The sequence below is a fragment of the Lissotriton vulgaris genome, chromosome 7 (assembly GCF_964263255.1).
Source record: "Lissotriton vulgaris chromosome 7, aLisVul1.2, whole genome shotgun sequence".
Classification (NCBI taxonomy): domain Eukaryota; kingdom Metazoa; phylum Chordata; class Amphibia; order Caudata; family Salamandridae; genus Lissotriton; species Lissotriton vulgaris.
Window position 1 is genome coordinate 757,768,928 of NC_141695.1, and position 25,991 is coordinate 757,794,918.

The 25,991-nt window shown below is 45.5% G+C and overlaps 1 protein-coding gene across 1 annotated transcript in view; it reads right to left on the minus strand.

Annotated features, from left to right (window-relative positions):
- The window catches only part of SDK2 (sidekick cell adhesion molecule 2), a 590,299-nt gene that overhangs the window by 190,063 nt on the left and 374,245 nt on the right, over positions 1-25,991 (minus strand). Inside the window, exons 17-18 of the mRNA XM_086929413.1 lie at positions 24,911-25,092; positions 21,830-21,945 (exon numbers count right to left, since the gene is read on the minus strand). Coding sequence (XP_086785539.1) covers positions 21,830-21,945; positions 24,911-25,092 — 298 coding nt within the window. The remainder of the gene's footprint in view (positions 1-21,829; positions 21,946-24,910; positions 25,093-25,991) is intronic.

Sequence of the window (25,991 nt, forward strand, 5' to 3'; positions counted from 1 at the left end):
CATAATATCAAGCAGTTGCCTGTCATGAATGTCCGGCAATTGTGTTTCCAGGGGACCTAAAATGACATATATGAAATCTTGGACAGGCGTGATTCCAAGCACTTGTTGAATGTATGTAAATATTTTATTCCAAAATGTTCGTAATAGGGAACAATGAAAAAACATGTGTGCCAAGTCACCAGGAGCTTCATGGCAGTTCCAACAGGTAGGAGTATCCCTCAATTTACATTTAAACAGTCTCTGGGGGGTCCAGAACACTCTATTTAACAGCATATATTTCGTCTGACATAGGATCGGGGATATCTTGTTTGTCAGTGCGGTGTTGTGTATCACCTCCCAGTCTAATGCAATGCCTGTGGAATTAGGTTCCGCTTCCCACTTAATTTCGGTCAGCCTATGTGGCGTCTTGGGTAGGGGGAGGAGCAATTTATATATTCTTGATACAAAATGGTCAGCATGGTATAGTATTCGTAGCCGGGACACAAGCCAGGGTAAGTCTGTGTTGAGGGGGCATTTGGAGATAGCGGCCTTCAGTTTTAGGAACTGGTAAAATTCTATGGGTGGTAAGCTAAACTTTTCTTGCAATGTCGAGAAGGGCAGGGGTCTGCCATTATCATAGAGGTCATTCACTATGTGTATACCTTTTCCGGCCCACACTTCCCAGTAAAGGGTTTTCCCTTCTATCCTGATCTTAGGGTTATGCCATAATGAGAGTAGGGTGGATCTCTTAATCACCAGAGCAGTCTTATGATACTGGTCAAGTCGGAGAAGTGCTCTTCTGGTATTTAGAAGGATGTATTTGGAGTGAGGTATATGGGCCAGATCCATGGTGAGGAGAGACGAGAGGGGTGCATCTGCTATTAACGACCGTTCAATAGTTAGCCATACTGGAGTGTAGGATGTATCCTCAACCAACCAAAGGGCCCCTTGCTTACAGAGGAAAGCCGTTTGGTAGTTCCTAAACGAGGGCAGGCCCAGGCCGCCCTTATCTTTTGCTAGCTGCAGCTTTTTAAGTGATATCCTGGCTTTTTTCCCTCGCCATAGGAACTCTCCGAACAGCTTGTCCACCTTCTTAATAAATTCGTCTGAGAAAGTCATGGGTAGCATGCTAGCCAGGTAGTTAACTAGAGGCGTGCACATCATTTTTAGAGTCTCAGCCCTGCCCCACCAGGACAAGAATTTAGGTGACCAACTGTCTAGTAAAGTGGATATCTTTTTTAATGTTGAGTCTTCATTTAATTTTAGAGTCGTAATCAAGTCCTTCTCAAAGTCTAGGCCCAAATATTTAAAAGCTTTCGGTTGCCAGGTAAGGCCAGATGTTCCCAGTAGTCCTTTATCCCCGATGTTGTTTAGTAACTTAACCTCTGTTTTATCCTTGTTTAATTTATATCCTGAGACTCTAGAGAACCCCTCAATTGTGTCCATCAAGGCCGGGATAGCCTCGTCAGCTTTTTCCGACAAGATCAGGACATCGTCGGCGTATGCAGTCAATTTTACAGTGCAATTACCAAATGGAACCCCAGCAATGGCTTCATTGTGTCTGATATGCCACAGAAAGGGTTCTATTGCCAATAAGAACAGAGAAGGTGATAGTGGGCAGCCTTGTCTCGTCCCTTGTTTTAGGCAGAAAGAGGAAGAGAAGGAGCCGCCCGCTCTGACCTTAGCAGTTGGGCCGGCATACAAAGCCATTACGAGTTTAGTAAACGTCTCTCCTAGGTTGAAGTTGCGTAAAACTGCCTCAAGGTAGGACCAATCTACCTTGTCGAAGGCTTTTTCTGCATCCAGTGTGACTGCCACCGTGGGGGACGTCAAAAGCTTCGCTTTTTCTAGAGCATGGGCCAGTACTCTGGTGTTATCACTAGATAGTCTATGTTTTAAGAAACCCGCTTGAGACGGATGTACTAGGGTGGGGAGGACTTTTTGCAGACGGGCTGACAGGATCATGGCTAGTAATTTACAATCAAGGTTAATCAGGGAAATCGGCCTGTAGTTCTTTGGAAGTGATGGGTCTTTGCCGTCCTTTGGCAGGACTGCAATAGTTGCCTCTGCCAACGTGCCTTTGACCTCCCCTGACTCCGTAAATTCGTGAAAGAGGTGTAGAAGGGGATCAACCAAGTCCGATGCAAAACTTTTATAAAATTTGGCCGTGAAGCCGTCCGGACCTGGTGCTTTCCCACATTTTAACCCCTTGATCGCTTTTTCTACCTCATTAGCCAGGATCGGCCCATTCAAACTGAGTTGTTCCTCAGGCTTTAACTTTGGTAGAGCACATTCTTGTAGATATTCTTGAATTTTGTCCCCCATCACCAACTCGTTTTTAGCGTATAGGTCCTCATAAAAGTCTTTAAAGACCTCGGATATCTTTTGAGGGTCCGAATGAGCAACTCCGCCGAGTCCCTGATAACATTAATAGCATTCCTTTGTACTTTAAATTATAAGTATGCTGCAAGGCTCTTACCGGCTTTGTTAGATTCACATAGCTTAAACCTTCGCTTCCTATCCAGCCACACACCCGCCCTTTCGCTCACTAGCTTGTTATATTCGTATTTTCTATGGGTCATGATATTGAACGTTTCCTGGTCCCTTGTCATTTGGTGTTTGTTCTCTAAAGTAGCTATCTCAGCTTCCAACCCTTCTAACTTCGCATTACAATCCCTGTTCATTGCTGAACGGATTTTGATGCACACTCCCCTTATTGTGCTTTTTAGGGCTTCCCATCGCACTAGTTCTGAGGTGTCCCCCCTCACATTAGTCTCCAGATAAGATCTAATAGCCTCCAAGATTTTAGTCCTATTCTGTTCTTTGTGTAGGATTTCTTCGTTAAGTCTCCAGGCCGTTTGTTTAGGGGATGGTTTAATGTTACTGATGGATAGAGATATACATGAGTGGTCCGACAGTACCCTTGGCTCAATTGAAGTATCCTCTATCCTTGCTATGCCATTTTGTGTAATGAAAATGTAGTCAATACGGGATAACGAGTCGTGAGGGGAAGAGTAGAATGTGTAGTCTCTATCAGTGGGGTTTTGTATCCTCCACGCATCAATTAAGTGGAATTGTTGGCATAGTTTGATGAAGGCATTATGTGATTTGTTTGGCTTGAATGTACACTTAGAGTCCCTATCTAAGGCCGGGTCAAACGGAAGATTAAAGTCCCCCCCAATTATGTGTATCGCCGTGTCAGGAACCGTCGCAATCTGTTTGACTAAATCCTGCCAGAATTCTAAATCATTAGTGTTAGGTGCGTAGACATTAGTGACAAAGAATTCCGTGTTATCCTTAGTGAGTTTCACCGTAACCCAGCGACCTTTTTCATCTGATGAGGAGGATAGGAGCTCTACCTTGGACTTCTTTGACAATAATACCAGAACCCCATTCTTTTTACCGAGTGCACCTGATCCTACAACCTCTGTATAAAACTTGTTGCGCAGAGTATAGAATTGTTTAGCATCCAATTTGGTTTCTTGTAGCAAAACAATGTCCCCCTTTTGTCTCCGTAAATAATCTAATATCTTTTGTTTTTTAACGGGCTGATTCAGACCCTTAACATTCATGGATAAAACTTTCAGTCGATCAAGAGAGGTTGTACCAAGTGGAGTGGACAGCGTTCTATGTGACATTTGCCACTCAAGATGAGATACAGTCTGAAACCACCACCAGATAACTGGATACCTGATGATATAGCACGCTTAGTCTGAATATGGATATATAAACACATCATATGCATGATACAACTTGTCCAATCAAGAGCAAAGAGACAGGTAAGAGAGGAAAGAGATGATACGGGAAGGAGAGGAAAAAGAGAGAAGGAGAATGCAGGAGAAATAAGGAGAAATAATACAAAACACAGAACACAGCACCCACCCCTCCCAACCCCACGCAACCCCCCACCCCACCCACCCCAATTGTAATACAGAAGCATGGCGACGTGAGGAAAACTGCAGCAGCCCTCCCGCCTAAACTTAGTCATTTAAAGACATTGGAACAGCAATACATAACGGAAAATGCATATAAAAGGCTATGCAAGCAGTGGAACGTTGAAGTAATGCAGCAAAATCGACATGTGTTCAACAGCACACCCACTCATTATATCTTCCTGGTAAGGCAGAATAATTTCTGAGTGCACACTGAACTATGATTATCGAGCAGAAATTTGAGAAGATATCAACATGACCTATTAGAAGATATTATGGCGTCATATCTCACATCAAGGCACCAAGTGGCTAGTGGCTAGTAGAATTTAAGACATCGCCTCAGTGGCGAAGAACCTGAACAGAGAACAGTAGGACATCAGTAATCAATAGTCAAATAGACACAGTTTTGACAGAATGAATCCGGTCTACTCCGGGTAGCCTGACAGTGTATCAAAGTCTGGAGTTAGACAGCACTTTACAATGTATACATTACCGGCCATCGTCTCATTGGAGCCAACCAGGCGAGCCAACTTTAAACAAGAGGATCCGATCAAAACAGCTGGGCCACTCCAGCCTGAACCAGAGAGGAAAAGTAAAGAAACTTCCAGTACATCCGCAGACTTGGGGCCCATCCGGTAGGAACCCAGCAACCTAGAGGCCCATCAGGCTTTCAATAACAACAGAGCACAGAAAACTTTATGATAAGACCTAGCGTGGTCACTTGTATCCTGAAGCAGAAGCCGAGGCCGATAGACCATCCGGGTTATTAGTTTCCATGTCACGCTCCATGTCGCGCTCCATGTCTCGTTCTTCCGCATCCTCAAGCATGCGTTTAAGCTTCATTGGATCCGTAAAGTAGTGAGCCGATCCACGTATTGTCACCCGATATTTCGCTGGGCCCGCAAAGCCAAATTGGTATCCCTTCACCGACAGATGCGGACGAAGGGCGAGGAAAGCCTTCCTTGTTTCGACGGTCTCCTTACTGTAGTCTTGGGAGATGTAGAATTTGGTGTCCTTCCATAGAATATGATTGTGTTTTCTCACGAAGGCTAGGATTTGCTCCACATGTTGGTAGCGTAAGGGCTTACATACGATGGGTCTTGGTCCTCTCTGTGTTTTAGTGATCCTTCCTGGGACTCTATGCGCCCTATCAAATTCCAGAGGATTTGCGAAAGTCATGTTTGTGGCTTTAGTGAACCAGGATTCCAAGAACTTGATGCATGAGCCATCCGAATCTTCTGATCCTTCCGGAATTCCAAAGATGCGTAGGTTCCCTCTCCTGTTCCTGTCCTCCAACTCGGCTAGTCGTCTGGTTGTCTGGTCAGAGGAGATGTGGAGGTGTTTCAAGGCCGTTGAGGTTTTAACCTCTATGTCCTCCAGGCGACTGATCCGGGATTCTGTCTCTGTTAGACGTGCGTTGGTGTCTCGGATATCTTGACGGATTGCCACCACTTCCTCCTTAGTAACCTTGGCTAAGTCTTTCACCTCGTCTAACCTATTTAGTATCATATCCAGTGCATCCGGAGTGACTTTCTTTGGCTTGTTTGGTGACCCCGGGTTCGAGTGGTCCGATTTAAGCCTCTTAAGGGTTCCTTGATCTTTGGTATCCATTGTAACCTTCTCTGGGATGCACAGATGCCTAGGCGGCAACTTAAGAGCTCTCTTTCCGGTACTCACGTAGCGCAAAGCAGACAGCACCAGCCTGGGTAGGGGCTTAGTCAGCCAGCACCTAGATCACTGACATTAATAGCATTACGCAGCAGGCAGCTGAGGAGTAGAGCGACCCATTCATTCATTTATCATTGCACATGGTGTTAGCTGAGACTGGGACATTAGGGAGCCCCCTGTGAGTTGATGTCGAGCAATTCATGTAGTCATGTATTCATTGTCCGCAGACTTGGGTTTCCACACGCAGAAGCAGAAGCATCAGCCAGTGTGAACAACACGTGCATCTGAGCCACTGGAGAGTGTTTTGCAGGCACGCAGAGCAGCAATTATCCTCTCTTTCTGAATTTCTGGAAGTGCGCCTAAATCCTTCCCCACATGTCTAATTTGTTGTCAGCAGTGTTTGTTTTGGCGTTTTGGCGTCAAAAGTGGTCATTTAGTCAATGCTAAGGTTTGAAGAGACCTTGCTTCGGTGTTCATGAATTACCGAGTGGCGGCCGCCATCTTGGTAAAGGTCAGTGAAGTCTCTGCATGGCCGGCCCCACTGTTCCCATTTGATCGGCGTAAGTCAGCTGCCCCCGAGCGCTAATGACTGCAAACGCGCTCACCTCCTGCCGCTTTCCTTGCGCTGCCGAGTTTTCTTCTGTGATCCTCTGAAGGCTCACTTCGCGCTCCGCCGTCCGCTTTAGAGCCACGCTGCCGCCATTAGCGCCCGAAGCCTCCGTCGATGCAGCCTTTGATCCGCTGCAGCCCCGGACACGGGAATCAGGTCAGCATGCTCAGGGAGTGATCCGATGCACAAATCTTCGGTCACGTCCCCGCTGCAGGCATTGGAAGGTGTTCCAAATATAGGTAAGAACGCTCGTGGCGGGAGGAGAGACGCTTCAGACCGCCATCTTCCTCGGCGTCCAAGCCACGCCCCCCTCTGTAAGAAGCATTAACTATTGGTGAGCAAGAGGGCCTTACACCCATAACTTGGAAATGCATGTGCAAGAATCACTGGGCTGAAGAACTGTAGGTTCTACGAGTCTCTTCTGCTAAACTTATAAAATGAATGGCTCAGAATCACAGGTTAAAGGGAGAACAAGCATTGGCATTGTCAATGGACCTGACTTGCTTTCGGAGTCCTGAGCCATAGGAACTCTATGCAACAAATGTGCCTATCCAACATATAGCAGAGAGTATCTGGACCGGTACGCTCATTAATGTTGGTATTTCCTTTTCTCACACGGCAGTTCATACTTTGACTACACAGATACATTCTTCGACTTGTACCTCACCTTAGCTGTCTAGTGCAATTTTCGTATTAGACCAATGTCTTGAAGAAACTGCTTAACTGGGCTTGTAATATAAGGCTGAAATATGGGGAACACCTCTTAGAGCAGAGTTAATTCCCTGTTGTCTTAATCTACATTCAGATGCCTAGATTGAAAATATTTTTAGGCCCACCATGAGGTAGTTTGAATTCACCAAGTTTTTTTCTGTTTGATCCCGCTCTCCCTTAGTACCAGAGTTCAGGACAGCGTGTGTGTTATAGCATCACAAATCCCCTTACTAGGCTCCCTCATATGCATTAACCAAACCCCACCAAAATAACTCACTCATCTTTGAGTTGAGCCCACTCACAATCAACTACTCTTTACATAGGTGAAGAGCAGACCCAGTGATAAACCATTCCACCCCTGAGTGGTAGAGTTCCTGTTGTTCGTTAAGAAAATTACCTTTCCTTAAAAACTTCACAGATTACCTGATACCAAACATTTATCATCTTGTTTTCTTAAAACATAAGAGAGACTGCTGCAGTGAAAATAATAAAAAAAGATTGTTTTTTGTACACAATGTATCTAATAGTTAAACAATATAAAATGTCATATTTCCGTATACTTTTAAGATGGGAAATAGTCCCTTAGCAATGCAAGCTCTTCATAGAGGCATCAATGATATCCCTAAACAGCCAATAGCATGAGGCAAGAGAGCTTACTCCTCTGGGCTGGAGACAATGCCCATTGTATTTTAAGGAGTTCATAATAATGGGTCAGGGAGATATTTGTGCCATTAAAAGAGACCTAAAAATAGGAAATTGAACATGCCAAAAGTCTTTATGCCTTAATGTTTCTAGTAAAAATATTTGTGTTGAGCAGAAACATCTGTTTTGTGGGTGTACAGAAGAAAGTGGGTAAGGCAGCTCATCTTCATTACAAATGCATATCAAAAAGGGCACAAAAGCCTGAGAATATACTACTTGGGTCTGTGCTTAATTTAAACTGGTGGTTTCCGGTGCTCAGCACCAGCACTTAATTGTCAACACTGGCACTTATGTCAGCTGCCACATGGTGGCACTGTTTGTTTTATTTAGAGACGAGCAGAACAACAGTTATTTATTAATTCGATGTAGAATACAAACAACTAATCCCTGTTGCCCAAGCTATTGTTATAGTTTTGGGGGAAGGCCTCAAATGGTCTGAATTGTCAGACTTACACACAGGTACTGTCATTGGCAGCGCTGTCACAGGCAGTGGGTGATGCAAGCTGCAATGGCCTCCTGACGAAGACCCTGGCACTTACTTTTTTACAAATTAAAACACTGGCTTGGATAATTTGTTTTGCACCCAATTCAAAGTCGAATAGTTTTCAAAAAGTCTTTGCAAATATTTTTGCTCATTGCTTTTGCTGCATATTTTTGTACACCCAATTTCTTCCAGGTAGAACCTGCACGTGCAAACACTTAGGGCAGAGATCTATTTTCGAGAAACCCATTAAGTTCGCTACGTGTAAAACAGAGTGCAAATTTTACTTTTAGTCTGGTACTCTGGTTGATTGTGTGTACAACACAGGAGGAACAGAAGCACGTGTCTTGTAAACTGCTGAACAAAGATGCATTTTTTATCATTGTAATGATGACAGTAGTTTTCACCAAATAGAGTTTCTTGTGGCAGCAGACTCCAACAGCCTGGCGTTACCTGCTATCAATGTCTACTTTACTACTTCTAGCAAAATATGTAACTGCTTACTGGGAAACTTCTGAGGAAAGTGCTCTTTGTAACCAGTTTATGCGCTTTTAAAAAGAAATCCATTAGAAAGCATGCTGCACTCCCTGCTGTTCCACTTTGCACTGTTTTTATTACTGTCGCTATCAAAGCCAGCTGCTGCCTATACCATGTTCGTGCATTTATCTCTAGAAGCTGGCGTGCGAAAAAATGCTTTTCTGCAGAGGTGAGGATCACATCTTAGGGAATGAAACATCTGCTAGGTCGAAAAAATGCAGCTGCAAGTTGTTGCCGCAGTCAAAGGCGTTTTAGTAACACGTCACTCGCTGAAGTGAGCTCCAGCGGCGAGTGAAACCCAAAGGAAACTGTTGTAATAAAGTAATGTCAACATTCCATTCACCAACATTCTCTCACACAGACACTCAGGTTGAGCAGCAGCAGTATAACAGAAACTCAAACCAAGATGGGAGCTGGGCTGTAGCCATTCATTCTGTGGATGTCTTAATACTGCTGGGAACTTGTTTTAAGCTTTACACTCCAAATGTGGGCTCAGTAGCAATCACTGGCTTTCCTGGTATGTGACTGACTCTACCCCAGCACTATCAGTTGTCACCGTACCACTGTTGTAGCATCCCGGCAGCTGAGCCTGGCTTTACAGCACGTGCATGCTAGCGCTTCCTCGTCTCATGGCGCTGAGGGATCTCATCACGAGGTACAGATACGCGATAAGCTGAGATATCCACCCTACACTGGCGGCACGCAGCTGCCCTCTACTTGTAATTAGTGATCTCCCTTTTAATTACTGCAAAAGAAGCCAGCCTATCGCTAGCTCATTAGAGAAGACTACAGCACTGGAAATGCTCGTCAGAAATATTAATTGGCTCTCTATACATATGTTAAATATCCTGCATGCTCTAGTTATCTTGTTTCTGAGCAATTAGATGGCCAAACTTCCTTTTGAGCAGATTAGGAAACACGTTTCATTAATGTAAAATGTGGATTAATTGCAAATCGGAATTAATCACAGCGCCGTTAGGCTTACCATTTGCAGCCAGCGTTCAATCGCAGTCGATCTTTCTCTTGCAGACAAAGTTTGACCTATTCTGGGTATAAATGAGCACATTAGCAGCAGCAGGAGAGATCTGAAGACCTACCCGCCACATTCGGCTGGAATATTCACCCGGGCCCAGCCTTATGCTCTACATCCTGGTCCTTCTGCAGGCCAGTGGGACCCAGGAGGGCAATCTGTCATAGCCCTGGTCCTGGGCTGGGCAGTAACAGCCATGGATGCAAGACAGGCCAAGCGGTCCCATGGCAACAGAATCACTTGCCGCCAACCCTAGTTTTTCAGCCCTAAGCACTGTGGAACTTGCAGGTTTGCTTTTGTATTAAAGGATGGCCATACCACACCTAGAGCATATAGTGTAGGATGACCACGACTGGCTGGAGGTGACTCTAATGACACAGGGTCAGCCGGTATCATCCTAAGGGTGAGTATGCAGCCCTAATATTAGGGTGTTAGCTATAAGGGACCTGGAATCAGTGCATGAAGGGACTAAACTTTCAAACAACACTAAATTGGCATTGGAACTCTTGTGCCAGCTGCATAACAAATGCAAAAACAACAGTTGATGGACAGAATGCAGAACAATGTCATACATTCACCGAGTACAGAGATCTGGGCCTAAATCCATCGTATTTTTGCACTCCACACCACCCCAGTTCAGACATGGCCATATGCAAATCAGCCTTAACCCTGTGCCTCATGGGAACAGTCCAGCCCGAACTGCCAAGCCATGTCTTTCCTGGACTGGAATCAAGCATCCTAGGACCGGTTTCTGGCATTCCAGCCGTCTTCAGCTAGGATAGCTTGACTCCAGTGGTGTGGAGAGCATGGGACTCACGTCTGAGCATACCCATCCCACTCGGGCTGACAAATGCAAAAACAACAGTTGATGGACAGAATGCAAAACAATGTCATACATTTACCCCAGCTGCATAACAAGCATTGGCAAATCCAAAAGGTCTTGCCTATGCAAGAGCTAATGGTTTTGCCAATGTTGTTAGACATGTTGTACACCAGCCTGGCTGCTAACAGCATGGCTAAACGTTAGTGATGTAGAGAAGAGTAGAGTGTTGTGGACTGGAGTAGAGTATTGTGGAGTGTCATACAGGGTAGTGACATGGTGTCAAGTCAAGTCGTGGAGCAGAGTGGAGTGTCATGGAATGATGTAGAGTTAAGTGGAGTGTCACTGAGTGACATAGAGGGGAGTTGTGTAGAGTGTCAGAGTGGAGCAGAGTAGAAGGTCATAGAGGGAAGTGGCATAGAGTGTCGTAGACTAGAGGGATGTGGAGTGGAATGCCATAGAGTGAGATACAAGAGTGGCTATCCCGCAACCATCTGAAACTAAATCAAAACAAAACAGAAATTCTTCTCCTAGCCAGCAAGGAAAAGACCCCGCAGATCACGGAATGGTTAAAGGCTATTGATGCTCTAGACTGCACTCTCATCCCAGCAGACTCAGTGAAGTCATTGGGTATCACTCTGGACCCTAACTTGGATATGATTAAACACATCAAGAGCACAGCTAAAGGTGCCTTCTTCATCCTAAAGTTACTAAGTAAAATCAAACCCTTCATCCCACCAACGGACCTCAAACAAGCCACGCAGTCCCTTGTCCTATCCAGATTAGACTACGGGATCGCCACCCTCACAGGCACGGCTAAACTACACCTGGCTCCACTTAGAACAACACTAAATGCAGCAGCCAGAATGGTGTCAGGAGTGAAGAAATATGAACACATCACTCCCGCGCTAACCGAACTCAAGTAGCTCCCAGTAGAAATGCGAGCTAATTTCAGAACCGCCTGCCTCACACACAAAGCTCTACATACCGGCAAACCCACCTATCTAGCTGCCAAACTCAAGAAAGCGGGACAGACAAGAAACCTCAGAAGCACTAACTCTCTGCTTCTCATCCCTCCGAAAACCTGCAAACAAAAGACTCTATTTATGTCCTTCACCGGAAATGCACCCAAAATCTGGAATGCCATTCCCATACACATTAGGACAAACTCTTCCTACAGAGCCTTCAAGAGCCAGCTCAAAACGCTCTTCCTCAATCAAATCCTCACTAAGTAAAAACGGATCCTCTTTAACTCACGACCACAGAACAAAAGACCAGAAACTACGTCAAAGCGGATTACCGAACCTCCTTAGACCTTGGACTCACTATTTACCTGAGCACTCCTGCTGTAACAATCTGTTTATAACAATATAATCTGTTTACATCAATGTTGTAAAGCGCTCTGATACCTCCGGGTCTGGCTAGCGCTATTGAAAACTCCAAAAATAAAAATAAAATAAAATAAATAAATGAAGTAGAGCGTCAGAGTGGAGTGGCATAGAGTAGAGTAAAGTGTCAGAGTGGAGTAGAGTGTTGTAGAGTAGAGGGGAGTAAGTGTTGTAGAGGGGAGTGGTGTGGAGTGGAGTAAACTGGTACAGAGTGGGGTAAAGTGGTGTGGAGTGAACTGAGTGGAAAGGAGTGTCAGAGTAGAGCGTCATAGGGTGGAGTAGCTTGTTATACAGTGGAGTGGAATGGAGTGTCGAGGAATGTCTTTGAGCGGAGTGTCATAAAGTAGAGTGGAGTGTCATAGAGTAGAGTGGAGTGTCATAGAGTAGAGTGGAGTGCCAGAGAGTAGAGTAGAGTGTTGTTGAGTGGAGTAAAGAGGTATGGAGTGGTGTAGAGGGAGTTGTGTAGTTTGTCATAGCGTGGAGAGTTGTAGAGTGGTGTAGAGTGTTGTAAACAGGAGGGTCGTAGAATGAGTAGAATCAAGTGGCATAGAGTGGAATGGCACAGAGTGGAGGGGCATAGAGTGGGGGGCACAGAGTAGAGGGGCATAGAGTGGGGGGCACAGAGTGGAGTAAAGTGTTGTAGAGTGAAGTGTCGTAGAGTAGAGTGGAGTAGAGCATCGTAGAGTGGGGTGCCATGGAGTGGAGTACAGTGGGGTGGCATAGCATAGAGTGGAGCAAAGTATCATAGAGTGGAATGGCATACAGTGAAGTGTCATACAGTGGAGTGGAAGGCTGTAGAATGGAGTGGCCAGAGTGGAAAGGTGTAGTATGGAGTATGTATGGCATGGTAGCGCACTGCCATTACAGACAACACACTTTGAATAGAAATGAGAATTACATGTGCACTGACACAGTTTTACTGATAAAACTATACCGTGCACAAATGATAATGTTTGGAAATGGCATCACTTAGTGAACTGATTTGTTCTGATCGTATTAAAATATTTGCTTCCACCATACTTCAGAAATGCAAACAAATATGCTTCATTTGTGCTTTCCTAATTCTGATATATTAGGAAATATCTGTGCAGTTATTTTACAGACATTGAAATTTTTTTGTGTGCTAGAAAAAAAGTTTCCTTTCACAACTCCAGTAGGCAGCACAATAGTCACCTAAATCCTCTCACTTTGAAGTCCAAGAAAGAAAAGTAAACACCAGGCTCCCTCAGAAGAGAGAGTCTGATATTTGACTTCTGTCTTTCAAATGCACAGCAAATGTGACAAGAACATAATTTAAAGGTCTGTTTACAGAAAGGGAGCCATTGTGGAAGAATACAAGGAGCGATGGTAAACAGGCTATGCTAAATGAGAGGGACTAACTCAAGCTGGACATCCTAAAACAAATAAAGCCAGCAAATGGAAAACAAGCAACTGTGAGTTACAAAATACAAAGCCAATGGTAAGCAATGGGTTTAATGTGTTTCCAGGGAAGCTTTCAGAATGACTCCAAGAAGTCTTTAGCAAACCAGACAGCTGGCAGGCTTCAACCCAAAAAAATGAGGCCCCAAGTGATCTTGGAGTCATTCTTTTCCTATCTTCTTTCCACCCATTACTCTTTAAAGTAGTTTTTTGGCAACAAAGTGAGCAAGATTCCTGATTATGGCTCTAGGTTAGACCAGTCAGTGGATTTCTACCAAAGTCAACCGATTTGCAAAGAGCCCAAGCCTCACATGGGCTCTGTTCTTAAAGAAATATGGGTGCTTTTGACTTCTCCCTAAAGTTAATAATTTAGCTCAGCTTTATGTGTGTCCTGGGAGTGGACTCTATAGTATGCATTGCAGCTGGATCTGAAAACGTTTTGGGTATGCCTTTTCAATGTATGTATTTTAGAGCTGTTCCGGAGAGAGAGGAACTGTATGTATCTGCTGGGGTCAGAGTTTGTCGCTTTCAAAGCTGGTACAATCTGATTCCAAGGTGCACATCTTTGTGATTATGGCAGGGCACATGGATTTGAGGCTCGATTCCACCAAGAGCCAACAAACTTCTACTTCTGTAGACTGGACAAAAATGCCTGTGGCTAAATTCCGGGGCTCAAGCCATCTTCTTGGCTGCAGCCTTATGGAGACTCCTACTGCAGAGAAACATGACCGTCATAAAGGTATGGCTGTGCCTTCCCAGTCTCCCAGCCGCCATATTTTTCAATCATACAAGATTATCCCTAACCCAAGAAATGCTGCTGGCCAAATCCAATTACCACCCTTCCGTTGCCCATGGGCAGGTTAGAAGGGGTTCCCATCCACATTGCATTTGTGGGCAGATCTTGGATGAGGTGTGATGTAGCCATGGACACTACAACCACTTTTCTTGAAGTGGTATCTTCTGGAGAGACTACTCCAGAGATGCAAATCTGTCAAAGATGTGAGTATGTTTCGAGCCTTGGGATTTCATTTAATCGAGTAATACATGTTGGGTGTTGTAGACTCAGCTTACTTTTATTGGACCTACAAGGGTGAAGTAGAAGGTCACAAGAGATTATAGAAGGAAAGACAGACACTGGGAGTATGTTGTCTTGGAATGTGGAGCCTAGAGGTCTATGAATCAAGTGACAATCACTATTCCTCATCCCATCTGAAACTGAATGAACCCTTGTTACTTTGGTCTAAAGCAGATTGCCTGGAATCTATGACCCAGCACAACTGACTATCCACCTAGAGAGAGTTAACTGCAAAACTAAATATTTAGAGCCATTTGGTGGAGTGGCCACATGCTTTTTTCCTTTTTTCTGAAAATATTCCCTTTATTTTTTCAACTTGTTGTTCCTGACTCCAAATCCCACTTAGATGCCATTTGTCGGTGTTTTCCAGTAAAGGTCTATGGCTGGCTGGGCGATGCCTCAACGCTGTCCCACCTGCAATCTTGAGGGAGTAATCTTCTATTCTTGGCTATGAGTAGATTGCAATGTTTCTGGAATTCAGTCAGATTGGGGGTACTGACCTTTCACTGAGCACTAAGAAATGTGGCCTACTAACCATCAAGCATAAAATCATGTGCTTTCTCATTAAAGCACCATTCTTTTTACTCTCGAAGAGGGTAGTAAGAAGAGTATTTTGAATAGTGGAGATCCTTGATTGACTGATAGTTGAGTCAAATATGGTGGTCCCCTTATAAACTGCCAATATGGCCCTCTAAGGGTCGTACTCGTCCTGCCATAACTACCATAAATACGAAGGCCAAATAAGAAGCTGTTTTAAGATGCCTGGTTTTGTGCTGGAAAACATTTTTCTATAACTCAACATTTGTCTGTCTGCCTAAGACTGTGCTTGCAAAATAACCCTAGGAGTTCCTGGCTGACTAAATTGTGAACAAGGCTCCTGGCTGAATGGGAGCTACACTGTGGTCCAGCTCTTCTAGACTTTACCTGGACCCTGCATCCAACACGTTTAACAGCTGTAGCCTGAAAAACCTGCATATAATGAAAGAGTGCTTTCTGGATATAGGAACTGTACCCTGTTCCTTCTAGACCAGTTGGTATGATGCTCGGAAACAGTTTAGCCTGACTGCTGGCCTGAAGTGCCTGCTGATGTGCTTCGCTGCTGACTGGAAGCACATTCAGGCAATGAGGACATCACCCCTCAGACAAAGAGCTACTCTTTCGGCCCTTCCAAAGAACTTGAGTTGAACAAATCAGAACCTGCCGGGCAGATCCGGCCTTTGCTAAGACAGCGTCCTGGGCATCAGCAGAAAGACATGTTGCGCCCTTGCTGATGGTAGTACATTAACTGAAGCAGCAGGGGGTTCCTTTTCTGCTCGCTGGTCAGTACTTGGATGAGCAGTGACTGGCCCCTGAACACAAACATCCCTGGATCTCCCCCAGCCCACCTAAATCACCGATAGCTTAGTCGCCTCAGGCAGAAAATGGTTTTGTTGATATGTGTCAGCAGGGGTCAGAGGGCGAAGAGAGGGTAATGAAGGCGGCTAAACGTGTTAAAAACATCACATGCTGTATGATAATGAAGGACTAAAACCACTTTAAACTGGCAAATCAGAGAGAAACAAACATGGACGGACAAGGCAGGAGCAAGATAAGAAGGGCGCTGCTGTTGGCATAACCTGAATGCACTCAACTCCATGTGCCCCTCAGAAAATTGGCTCCCTGGACCCAGCTCGCCCATGCTAAAAGCCGGCCCTACTGCTGAGCCACGTCAATCATGCTGACAAACCAACCAACATGATGGTTACATGTACCGGAGAACAGTGCTCGGTAATGACTCCACTTCATGGGCATAGACCCCACAGATGACCCTCTATCCCGATACTACATCCCACCTTTTTCAGTAAATGTCTTGTGCAAAAGTATCACTAGTAGTATAGAGCCAGGATCGGTGACCTCAGAAATTGTAGTGAAAATATGTCTGGATTTTATTGGCTCCCCTACGACCTCTACCTGGCATAGCCCAGCTACTGAGGGCCCATACACTCATTTCTTTACATGCTGATTTGGAAGGTCCTAATTTAAATTCAAAGTCCATCTATCCCTGGAGACCACAAGCTCTAGCCAGAGTAGACACCAGGATAGTGATAACCCTCTAGATGAAGAACATCTCAATCAAGGCCAGTAGATTTTGAGCTACTTTTCTTCTCCAGTGCCATTAACCTTAATGATGACGTGCTGGGAGCCCAGTGTGACACCCCGGCTACTACCTGTATATTTTGAGATAGGGGCCCAATAACCGGGTGAGCGCCCACAAACCCTACTCGAGAGGTACCAGGATATCAATGCACCGTTTTACCATTGTAGGATAATGATGAGTCTTAACAACAACTCAAACCCCAAAAATAAAAAATTTAAATAATTTAATCTCATAGAAGATTTTCTATTCCAGGGGTGTTTGAGTTATTGTACCAAGTAACAATGGTAGCAGCAGCGTCCGCTCTGGGGCCGCGATCATCGCCAAGGACTACTAAGGACCTGTGGCTGTGCCAGTGTTACATTGGCCCAAGACTGTGGTTACTTTGTGCTACGTTGTATGTCTCCAGTTCAGAGGTGGTCTGCGGACTCTCAAAATAGAGATCAGTAGTAGTGATTTCCCTGAGCCCCTACACACCAGAGTGCTGTCTAGGGGCTCAGCACCTGAGTGTCACTTAGGTTTCGCGGAGCAAGGTCATTTAGAGTCGCTTCACTCATTCAATGGAAAGAGACACCATCTTCTGCTATAGTCTGTTGTTTTATGTACAAACTATTTGAGGACAGCAATCACAAATCAAATCATTTTAACTGATATATTTAAGTATGGGTCTATTAAAGCTGTAATATTTCAAAGTAACACCTTTGGACAGCCCATGACAAAGAACAAGCGGTTTGGTGGCTAATCTGTTGGCTGTTGAACCAGGAAAGCTGACTCCCTACACTGACATCACCACCAGGGGCGCAACACCCATTGGGCTCACCGGGCTTCAGCCCCCCCCGTCGCCTCCTCTGCCCGGGCACTGAAATGGTGCAAGAAGGCTGCGCATCCGAGAATGTGATTTTTTTAATGCTTTCTGAGAGGCCCAGCAGCCCGAGCCAGACAGCCACTGAACAGTTTCAGCGAGTGAACGAACCCCCCTGCCCTGACCTCTTGTTTTCCTTTAGAGGGGCGCAGAGGTGAAATCCTTGCCTGAAGGCAGGGATTTCACCTAAGCACTTAATGGGTTGTGAGCATGGGATGTGATGATGTGCACAGCAGGGGGAAGGCATGGCCAGTTAAGGTGATGCTTTTCCTTTGTAAAGGAATTTCTGCTGGCATCTTAACCCAGGGAGTGCTGTCTGTGCACTTGTATAGATGTGTATTCCATACAAGTGCACAGACAGCAAACCCTGGGCTATGACGCCAGCAGGAATTAATTTACAAAGGAAAAGCTTCGCCTGCACTGGCCATCCCTTTCCCCCTGCTGTCTGTGCATTTGACCCACATTGATCTACACAGTGAGACCTTCGGGAGGGGCTGGATGGCAGGGCACAGTGCTGCTAATCAGCCAGACTCCGCAGTATAGTATCAGAAGAGCAGGCAGCAGTTTTTTGTGTAAGTTCCAGTAACTTTAATGCATTTTTCAGCACAGCATTACCTACTGCCTGCATATCTAGGTTACTGTGAATGTTGTTCTTGACTTACATACATAGAAACGTCAAAGAGGACAGTCCCCTCCAAATATGCAAATGTAGTGTAAGTTTGTAGTGTTCATTTTTTTTTGGGGTGCTAGTGGGTAATTTTAGAGTTCAGGGTGGGTGTGGGTTTTAGGGTGCCAGTGAGTAATTTTATGGTTCAGGGTGGGTTACAGGTGGGTTACGGATTGGGGTGCCAGGGGGTAATTTTAGGGTTCCGAGCGGGTATGGGTTTTGGGGTTTCAGGTGGCAATTTTAGGGTTCAGGGTAGGTATGGGTTTTGGGGTGCCAGGGGACATTTTAGGGTTCAGCGTGGGTATGTGTTTTGGTGTGCCAGGGGTAATTTTAGGGTTCAGGGCAGGTGTGGGTTTTGGGGTGTCAGGGGGCAATTTTAGGGTTCAGGGTGGGTATGGGTTATGGGGTGCCAGCAGGGAATTTATGGTTCAGGGTGGGTATGGGGTGCCAGGGGACATTTTAGGGTTCAGCGTGGGTATGTGTTTTGGAGTGCCAGGGGTAATTTTAGGGTTTAGGGCAGGTGTGGGTTTGGGATGTCAGGGGGCTATTTTAGGGTTCATGGTGGGTATGGGTTATGGGGTGCCAGATGGGAATTTATGGTTCAGCATGGGTATGGGTTTTGGGGTGCCTGGGGTAATTTTAAGGTTCAGGGTGGGTTTGGATTTTGGGGGGCAAGGGGGAATTTATGGTTCAGCATGGGTATGGTTTCTGGGGTGCCAGGGGTAATTTAAGGTTCAGGGCGGGTATGGGTTTTGGGGCTCCAGGGGGGTGATTTTAGGGTTCAGGGTGGTATTGGGTTTTGGGGTGCCAGGGGGTAATTTTAGGGTGTGGGGTGGGTATGGGTTTTGGGGTGCCAGGGAGGGATAATTTTAGGGATAGGATGGGTATGGGTTTTGGGGTGCCAGGGGTAATTATAGATTTCAGGGCGGGTATGGGTTTTAGGGTGTGAGGGGGTTAATTTTAGGGTTCAGCGTGGGTATGTGTTTTGGTGTGCCAGGGGTAATTTTAAGATTCAGGGTGAGTATGGGTTTTGGGGGGCAATGCATCAAACTAACAAAAATGTGTGCTTTAATTGTTGTCCAGTTTCAAATGCAGAATTCACCACATTTTTTTCTCAGCTTGACCTGAGCATTAACCGATCCTGATTATCTGCCATTTTAGCTGCGCCCCATTAATTTACATTAGCCACGCCCCTTCCTCTGCCATGTTAGCCCCCCCCCCCGAAATTAAGACCTAGTTGCGCCCCTGATCACCACATACCGCAAGGATAAGCGATGAATCCTGTTCTCTGCACAAATGATATGTTAAATGCCTCCTCTGCGCTCCTGGCTGCTCCCCAAGCTCACTGTCTTCTCTAAGCAGCCCGCCTCTGCCAGATGTCAGCAGGCAGGACCTGCTCGGATTTTTAAGTAGGCAGCCGAGCAGGCATTCTGGAGTCAGGAGCAAGGCCCGGCTGGCTGGTCTGGGGAGAGGGCGGGAGGCCGACACAGAGCCTGCAACCCCTCAAGGTGCCCGGCCAGAGTCACAAGTCCAGGCACGCGCGCAGCCGTGGCCACAACCCAGCCAAAAGGCTGGAATCAAATGCAGCTGGCAAGAAGGTAGTCACGTCAGCTTCTACCAGAGGGGTCACTGACTCGGTTCCAACCCTCCCAGTCTTCCGCAGCAGCAGCGTGGCTGCAAAGTCCCCATTACCAAAAGGCAGTCCGGTTGCTCTGGGGAAATACTGAAGGGTCGTCAGGAGTGACGTTGTCACCAGCAGACAGGAAGGGGAATAGAAATACACACGTGCAATAAGGAAACGCGCTCACGTGATAAGGACATGTCTTGAGGACATGTTGTAAAACATTCAGATTTGATCTTGGACGAAAATGAACGATTTCTAAAAACAAAACGTTACAACATTTCAGATTATCAAACGAGTTGTGGACTGCAGATGTCTCCATAAAATGTGTGGGAAGAAGTTTCAAGGGCCGACGGTGGATACACAGAATCTCTCCGGAATCTGGACACACGGGGCTCTCGGTGCAGATGCCCCTCTGGAATGTGGTGGGTCCAAAGGGTAAAGAGGATCTCTCTGTTGTGGGAGCAGCAGTTGATGGGCAGAGACATATCGACTCTGGGCCTGGGGGAATCCAATTAAAATTAGGTGCAATTGTAATGTTGACGCTCCCCCGAGTGGTTTTTGTCTCCTGCACCCATGATCCGCCTGATGCAACAACAAAAATAAATTAAAAAAAAAATAAAAAATTAGGTGCAATTGTCGCCTGTTTGAGAGAACCCCTTTGAAAAGTGACTGCAAATGTCTATGGATAAAGATGAACTCTCTAGACCGCTCTAGGTGCAGCTGTCGGAATAGCAAAGACCCTTCTAGAATGTGAATGCAAGAGTCTCTGGATAAAGAGGAACTCTCTAGCTGCAGCTATCTGAGTAGATAAGGCACATCTGGAACGTGAATTCAAGTGAATGAATTAATGAATGAATATAAAACTTTTAAAGCGCGAACTTAGCCCGAAGGCATCAAGGCGCTGCAGACAGGGTCAATATATCAAAGTTCCCAGATTACTAAAACTCAAGGTTTAAGGGAGATGAGGACTGGAGCAAGAGAAAAGCCAGGTCTTCAAAGATTTCCTAAAGGCAGAATGTAGTTCCAAATTAGAGATTGAGAGAGGAAGTGCCTCTTGATAAATATGAACTCTCGAGAGGGAGCTATTGAAGTAGATAAGACCCCTGTAGAATGTGAATGCAAGTGCCTCTGGGTAAAGTGGAACTCTCTAGCTGCAGCTATCAGAGCAGATAAGACTCCTCTAGAATGTGGATGCAAGAGTCTCTAGATAACTCTCTGGAACGTACGTGCAAACATTTGAGTAGAAAGACCCCTCTAGAATGTGAATGCCAGTGTCTATGGGTAAGAGGAACACTCTAGAACTCTCTACATTCAGCCATTGGAGTAGATAAGATGTCTCTAGAACGCAAATGCAGAAGTCTCTAGATAAATTCTCAGTAACGTACGTGCAAACATCCGAGAAGAGAATACCTCTTTAGAATACGAATGCAAGTGTCTCTGGGTAAGAGGAACTGTCTACATGCAGCTATTGGAGTAGATAAGACACCTCTAGAACGTAAATGCAAGTGTCTCTGGTTAAAGAACTCTCTAGATGGAGCTATCGGAGTAGATAAGACACCTCTAGAACGTGAATGCAAGTGTCTCTGGTTAAAGAAGAACTCTCTAGATGGAGTTATTGGAGTAGATAAGACCCCTCTAGAATGTGAATGCAAGAGTCTCTAGATAACTCTCTGGAATGTACGTGCAAACATCTAAGTAGAGAAGACCTCTTTAGAATATGAATGCCAGTGTCTATGGGTAAGAGGAACGGTCTAGAACTCTCTAGATGCAGCTAATGGAGTAGAGAAGACCCCTTTTTAATGTGAATGCAAGTGTCTCTAGATAACGCTCTGGAACAAACGTGCAGACATCTGAGTAGAGAAGAGCCTTCTAGAACGCAAATTTAAGTGCCTCTTGATAAAAATGAACTCTCTAGATGCAGGTTTTGGAGTTGATCTGACCTCTCTAGAATGTGAATTCAAGAGTCTCTGGGTAACTCTCTGGAACGTAGGTGCAGACATCTGAGTAGAGAAGACCCCTCTAGAATGTGAATGTCGATGTCAAGAGGTAAAGACCACACATTTGCCAAGGTGGTGAAAGACCCCACTAATATGCTGGTGCTGTCATCTTTGGGTATGGAAGCTGTCCCCCTTCAATGAGGGTGGCGGTTTCTCTGTAATACGCAGGGGCACCATTAGCTTCTGCCTTTACCTTGTATCCCTGGTTAATGCCATTGACGAACTGAGGGCTGGGCGGGTTCCAGGTGAAACGTATTGTGGTGGAGTTGATGGCTTCGGCCTGCACATTCCCTGGCGCCACAGTTGGGACTGTAAAGAAAAAGATAGAGAGAAAAGATAACATTTACAAGATGACAAGTCATGTGCTTTTTTCACAGGATGATGACTTATTCCAGGGCAATATATCTGGTGAGTAGGCTCAGTGACCAGACAGCTGCTTTCACCTGCAGGGAGCGAGTTCAATTCCTAGCAAGCGCAAGTGAGGTTCCCTCATAGTGAGATCAGTAAACTAAGTACCCTTCCAACAGATGATCATAAGATCTGGTTGCACCGAGAAACTGCAGAACCAGATGGGAAAATATATATATATATATATATATATATATATATATACGCTCCCTGTCCCACTGGGAATCGAGGCACTCGCGGGTGGGTGCGGTATGCGGTAATGGGCGCCCGCAATAACACAACGCTCAGCTTTAGAACTTGTTTTCCAAAGAACCGCACTCGTGGGACCAAAGTTGTCAGTGCTCACACCATGAAGATTTCGACAACTTTGGCCCCACGAGTGCGGTTCTTTGGAAAACAAGTTCTAAAGCTGAGCGTTGTGTATATATATATATATATATATATATATATATATATATATATATATATATATATATATATATATATATATATATATATATATCCACTTACCACTCCGGTGCTTCGGTCCACCCCCAAGGAGAAAAACACGGACTCCAGAATAACTTCTTCACTTCTAGCTGCAGTGACTTTTATTTAACCAGGTGCGAGATTTTGTCAGACAGGATGACGCGTTTCGGCTAACGTGTAACGTGTATATGTGTATATATATATATATATATATATAAATTGGGGTCCTGTTGCTGCTAAAACTGGAGGGAGAAAAAAAACATAGAAAGGGACAAAATATCCCTCCCTCGGGGGAATAGCCTAAAATAGTTTTTTTTTTGTGTGCTTCACCTCACACTTGCGTCGTTTCAAAGCACTGAAAATACAAGTCTGCCTATTACCCAAATTAATGGTACTCAATGCACCGTCGTCAGAAAGATGGAAGGGATGAGTCGACCTTGCAGGCGTTCACACTGAGATTCATGAAGGAAGGAAGCCCTAATGAGATGTGAAAAGAGTCTGCATCTGAGCTGCTTGTGGAAGACAAGCTCCATGGACGTTCTTCTTATGATTATGAACACTATTATTATCAGGAGCTGCCTCTAGGGCGGAATGACCCAGCTGTCAGAGGCTAGAAGGCCACGGGCAACAGACAGGGGCAGTAGAAGCAGATCAGTCGAGTGTTCTCATCATCACTTGTTGGATCTTCAGTCAGTCTTGACTTTTGAGCCTATAATACTTTGCCTCCTGGGACTTTAAGGCTCGCTTTTCCCATGGTAATTATGAGCCTATGCCTACAACTCCCAGCATGCAACATGCTGCTGCTGGTTACAAAACCTGACAATGACTAATGTGTAAGTGAGACACTGCCTGGCGACAACGGATGTAGAGCCCTTCTTTGCCACCGCCCCTTCACACTAATGCTACTTTTGTAACACAAAGACTAATCCTTAATAAAAAAGAGACGTGAGCATTTTCAACAAGGTGCTTTTACTGACAGGCAGCCAGATAGGGCTGGGGTACAGGCAGTCAATGGTCTAATCAATCGCCTTAGCTGGTTTCTAATTCTACACATTTGCCTTTTACGCGTCCACCCTTTCTGCCCATTTCTTGGCTGCTCTTTACACAGAGACCCTGCGTGGCCATTGGCTTTACCACTCTTTCAGCCCCTGACCGTGGAGGCCGGACTGCGAATGTCCTTTCTGTCTAAATGTATTTTCTAATGTTACTTTCAAGCATCCCCCAAAAATGTAGATTTATGTATTGTAAAAATGTCCTTAAAAGAGTCATGTATAAGCCCCTCCCCCGCGAGAAATCGTGGGGTACCTGGGCTCGTCTCTGATTACCAATCTTGCTTGGTTACTTCTCTCTGACAATATGTATGCTTCCATATGTTAATATTCTATCTGTGCATTCACACTTTAGTAGTGGGAGCTTTGCTTTCTCTTGCCAGTGCGTAGTTCAACTATGGTCCCCTCGCACAGGCACAATCCATTTTATTTCACAGACAGACTGCACATGCATGAAGCAGCACAGCATAGATGCTAAAGTGTGGCTGTCAGGGTGCACGTCAGTGCATCCTGACAGTAATGAGAAGTCACACTGAGCCGCAGGGGCCGGATACCCAGCTCGGTCCCAGTTCTTATAGGGTTGTGCTTCCATTCCCATCAAGAATCTGGAAGAGAGACTGAGGTGGGCCTTTCATTTTTCAAACCATCCCTGGCTACCCAGGCTGGCTCCTCACTGGGACTCTTGGTTTGTGGGTTCCAATGTCTAGCGCCGGATTCCTACTCTGCTGTAAAGGAAGCAAGGTACATAACAAATGTTGTTTCTCTTCATGTATGTATGTGTTTGTGAGTGCGTTTGTGAGTGATTTAAAGTGAATGGGATTGAGTGAAAGTATGTGTGTGTGTTTACGAGTGTCTATTAATAAGTGAAAGTGAGTACGAAGGAGTGAGTAAAGGAGTGTGAGTATGTTAGAAAGGGAGTGATTGGAGATTGTGAGAGGGAGTGGAAGAGAGTGTAGCTATCAATGGTGCATTCGGTGCTGGTGCAGTTGCACTAGGGCCTAGATTCAGTGGGAGTGAAAGGCTGAGTGTGTGTACGTGAGAATGTGAATTAGTGAGTATGCTAGTATGTAACCGTCAGTGGGCATGAGAGTGAGTAAGTGGGTTAGAATGAGTGAAGGGGAAGAGAGTAAATGTGAGAGCGAGTGAGTATGAGTGAGGCACATTTTGTTTAAAAAAAATGGGTTGAACTACAGGCAGCTATAATGCCTCACCACTTTCAAAGATCACCAGCCGCCACTGCTGTCCACACAATAGGTGTGGAGTCATTTAATCTGCAGGTTAGGCGCCGCCTTCAGCAGGCTCTTTCCCTTCCTCATCTCTCATCAGGTAGATCCGTGCCCTCCACTCACCCCCTTGCAGTGTCCACTCCGTCACTTTGCTGCTGTACACGCCGAGGCCGGCGCTGTTGAAAGCAGCAACTTCGATCTCGTAGTTGGTCCAGATGATGAGCTCCTCCAGGAGCAGGTTGTTTACGTCTGGGTTGGAAATGTTCTTGTACTGATAGCCGACCGGCAGGCCGGACAGGCAATACCTGTGGGGCGCAAACAGAAGCGCAGGCTGTCAGTTCAAGCAGATAAGGCAGGAAAGAAGGACAGATAGACAACGTGAGATCTGAGGGGGCAGGGAGGACCTCGACTGAACTCTACACACAGTCGGTGCTGTGAGCGACATAAATAGGACACTGATCTGTAACAATGTCTGGCTGCACTCCACCCTCCCCACCCTCATCAAGCCCCATCCTGCTTCTGTCAGACACTGTGAAGCAAGTCAAAGAAGACACAGTGCTTCCAAAAACTCCTCAATAAAACAAACCAACGTAGAAATTGTCACTATTCACTCCAGTACCGTGTAACTTATGTATCTGTGCCTCTACACACTCTGATATCTGGGATGCTGACTGATCACTAGTACCACATTGTTAATGTGTAGCGTACTTTACGTACTTGTTTTCCTGTACATGTATACCATTATATTGCAGTCTCCCACACACACCTAAACCACCGCCCCATCATGGATCCTATCGGCAAGCACACATATAAAATCAACTACCCACCGGCACTCACCAAAAAAGCCGCTAAACGCTTTAAACACAACTTCCTTAGGTCACACCATGAAACACCCTTTGCTGACACCTACTTCTCACCGGTCAATGGATCCCTGAACACTGATATCATCTTCCACACCACACGCAGAGATCAATGGCAAAAGGCGTTCCACACCCTACTCACCGTCTCTTCCACCAAGAAATCCTCACACAGCCTAACTCTTTCCATCACGCCATCCCAACTCTTTCCAGGCAGAGCCACCATCACCATCTACAATAACGGGATTGTCCTATCTCAATCCACAGACAGGAACCTGGAACTACTAGACAACTTGTTCCCGACTCTCATAGAGCACCTCTCCAACTCGCGGAACAACATCTCAATT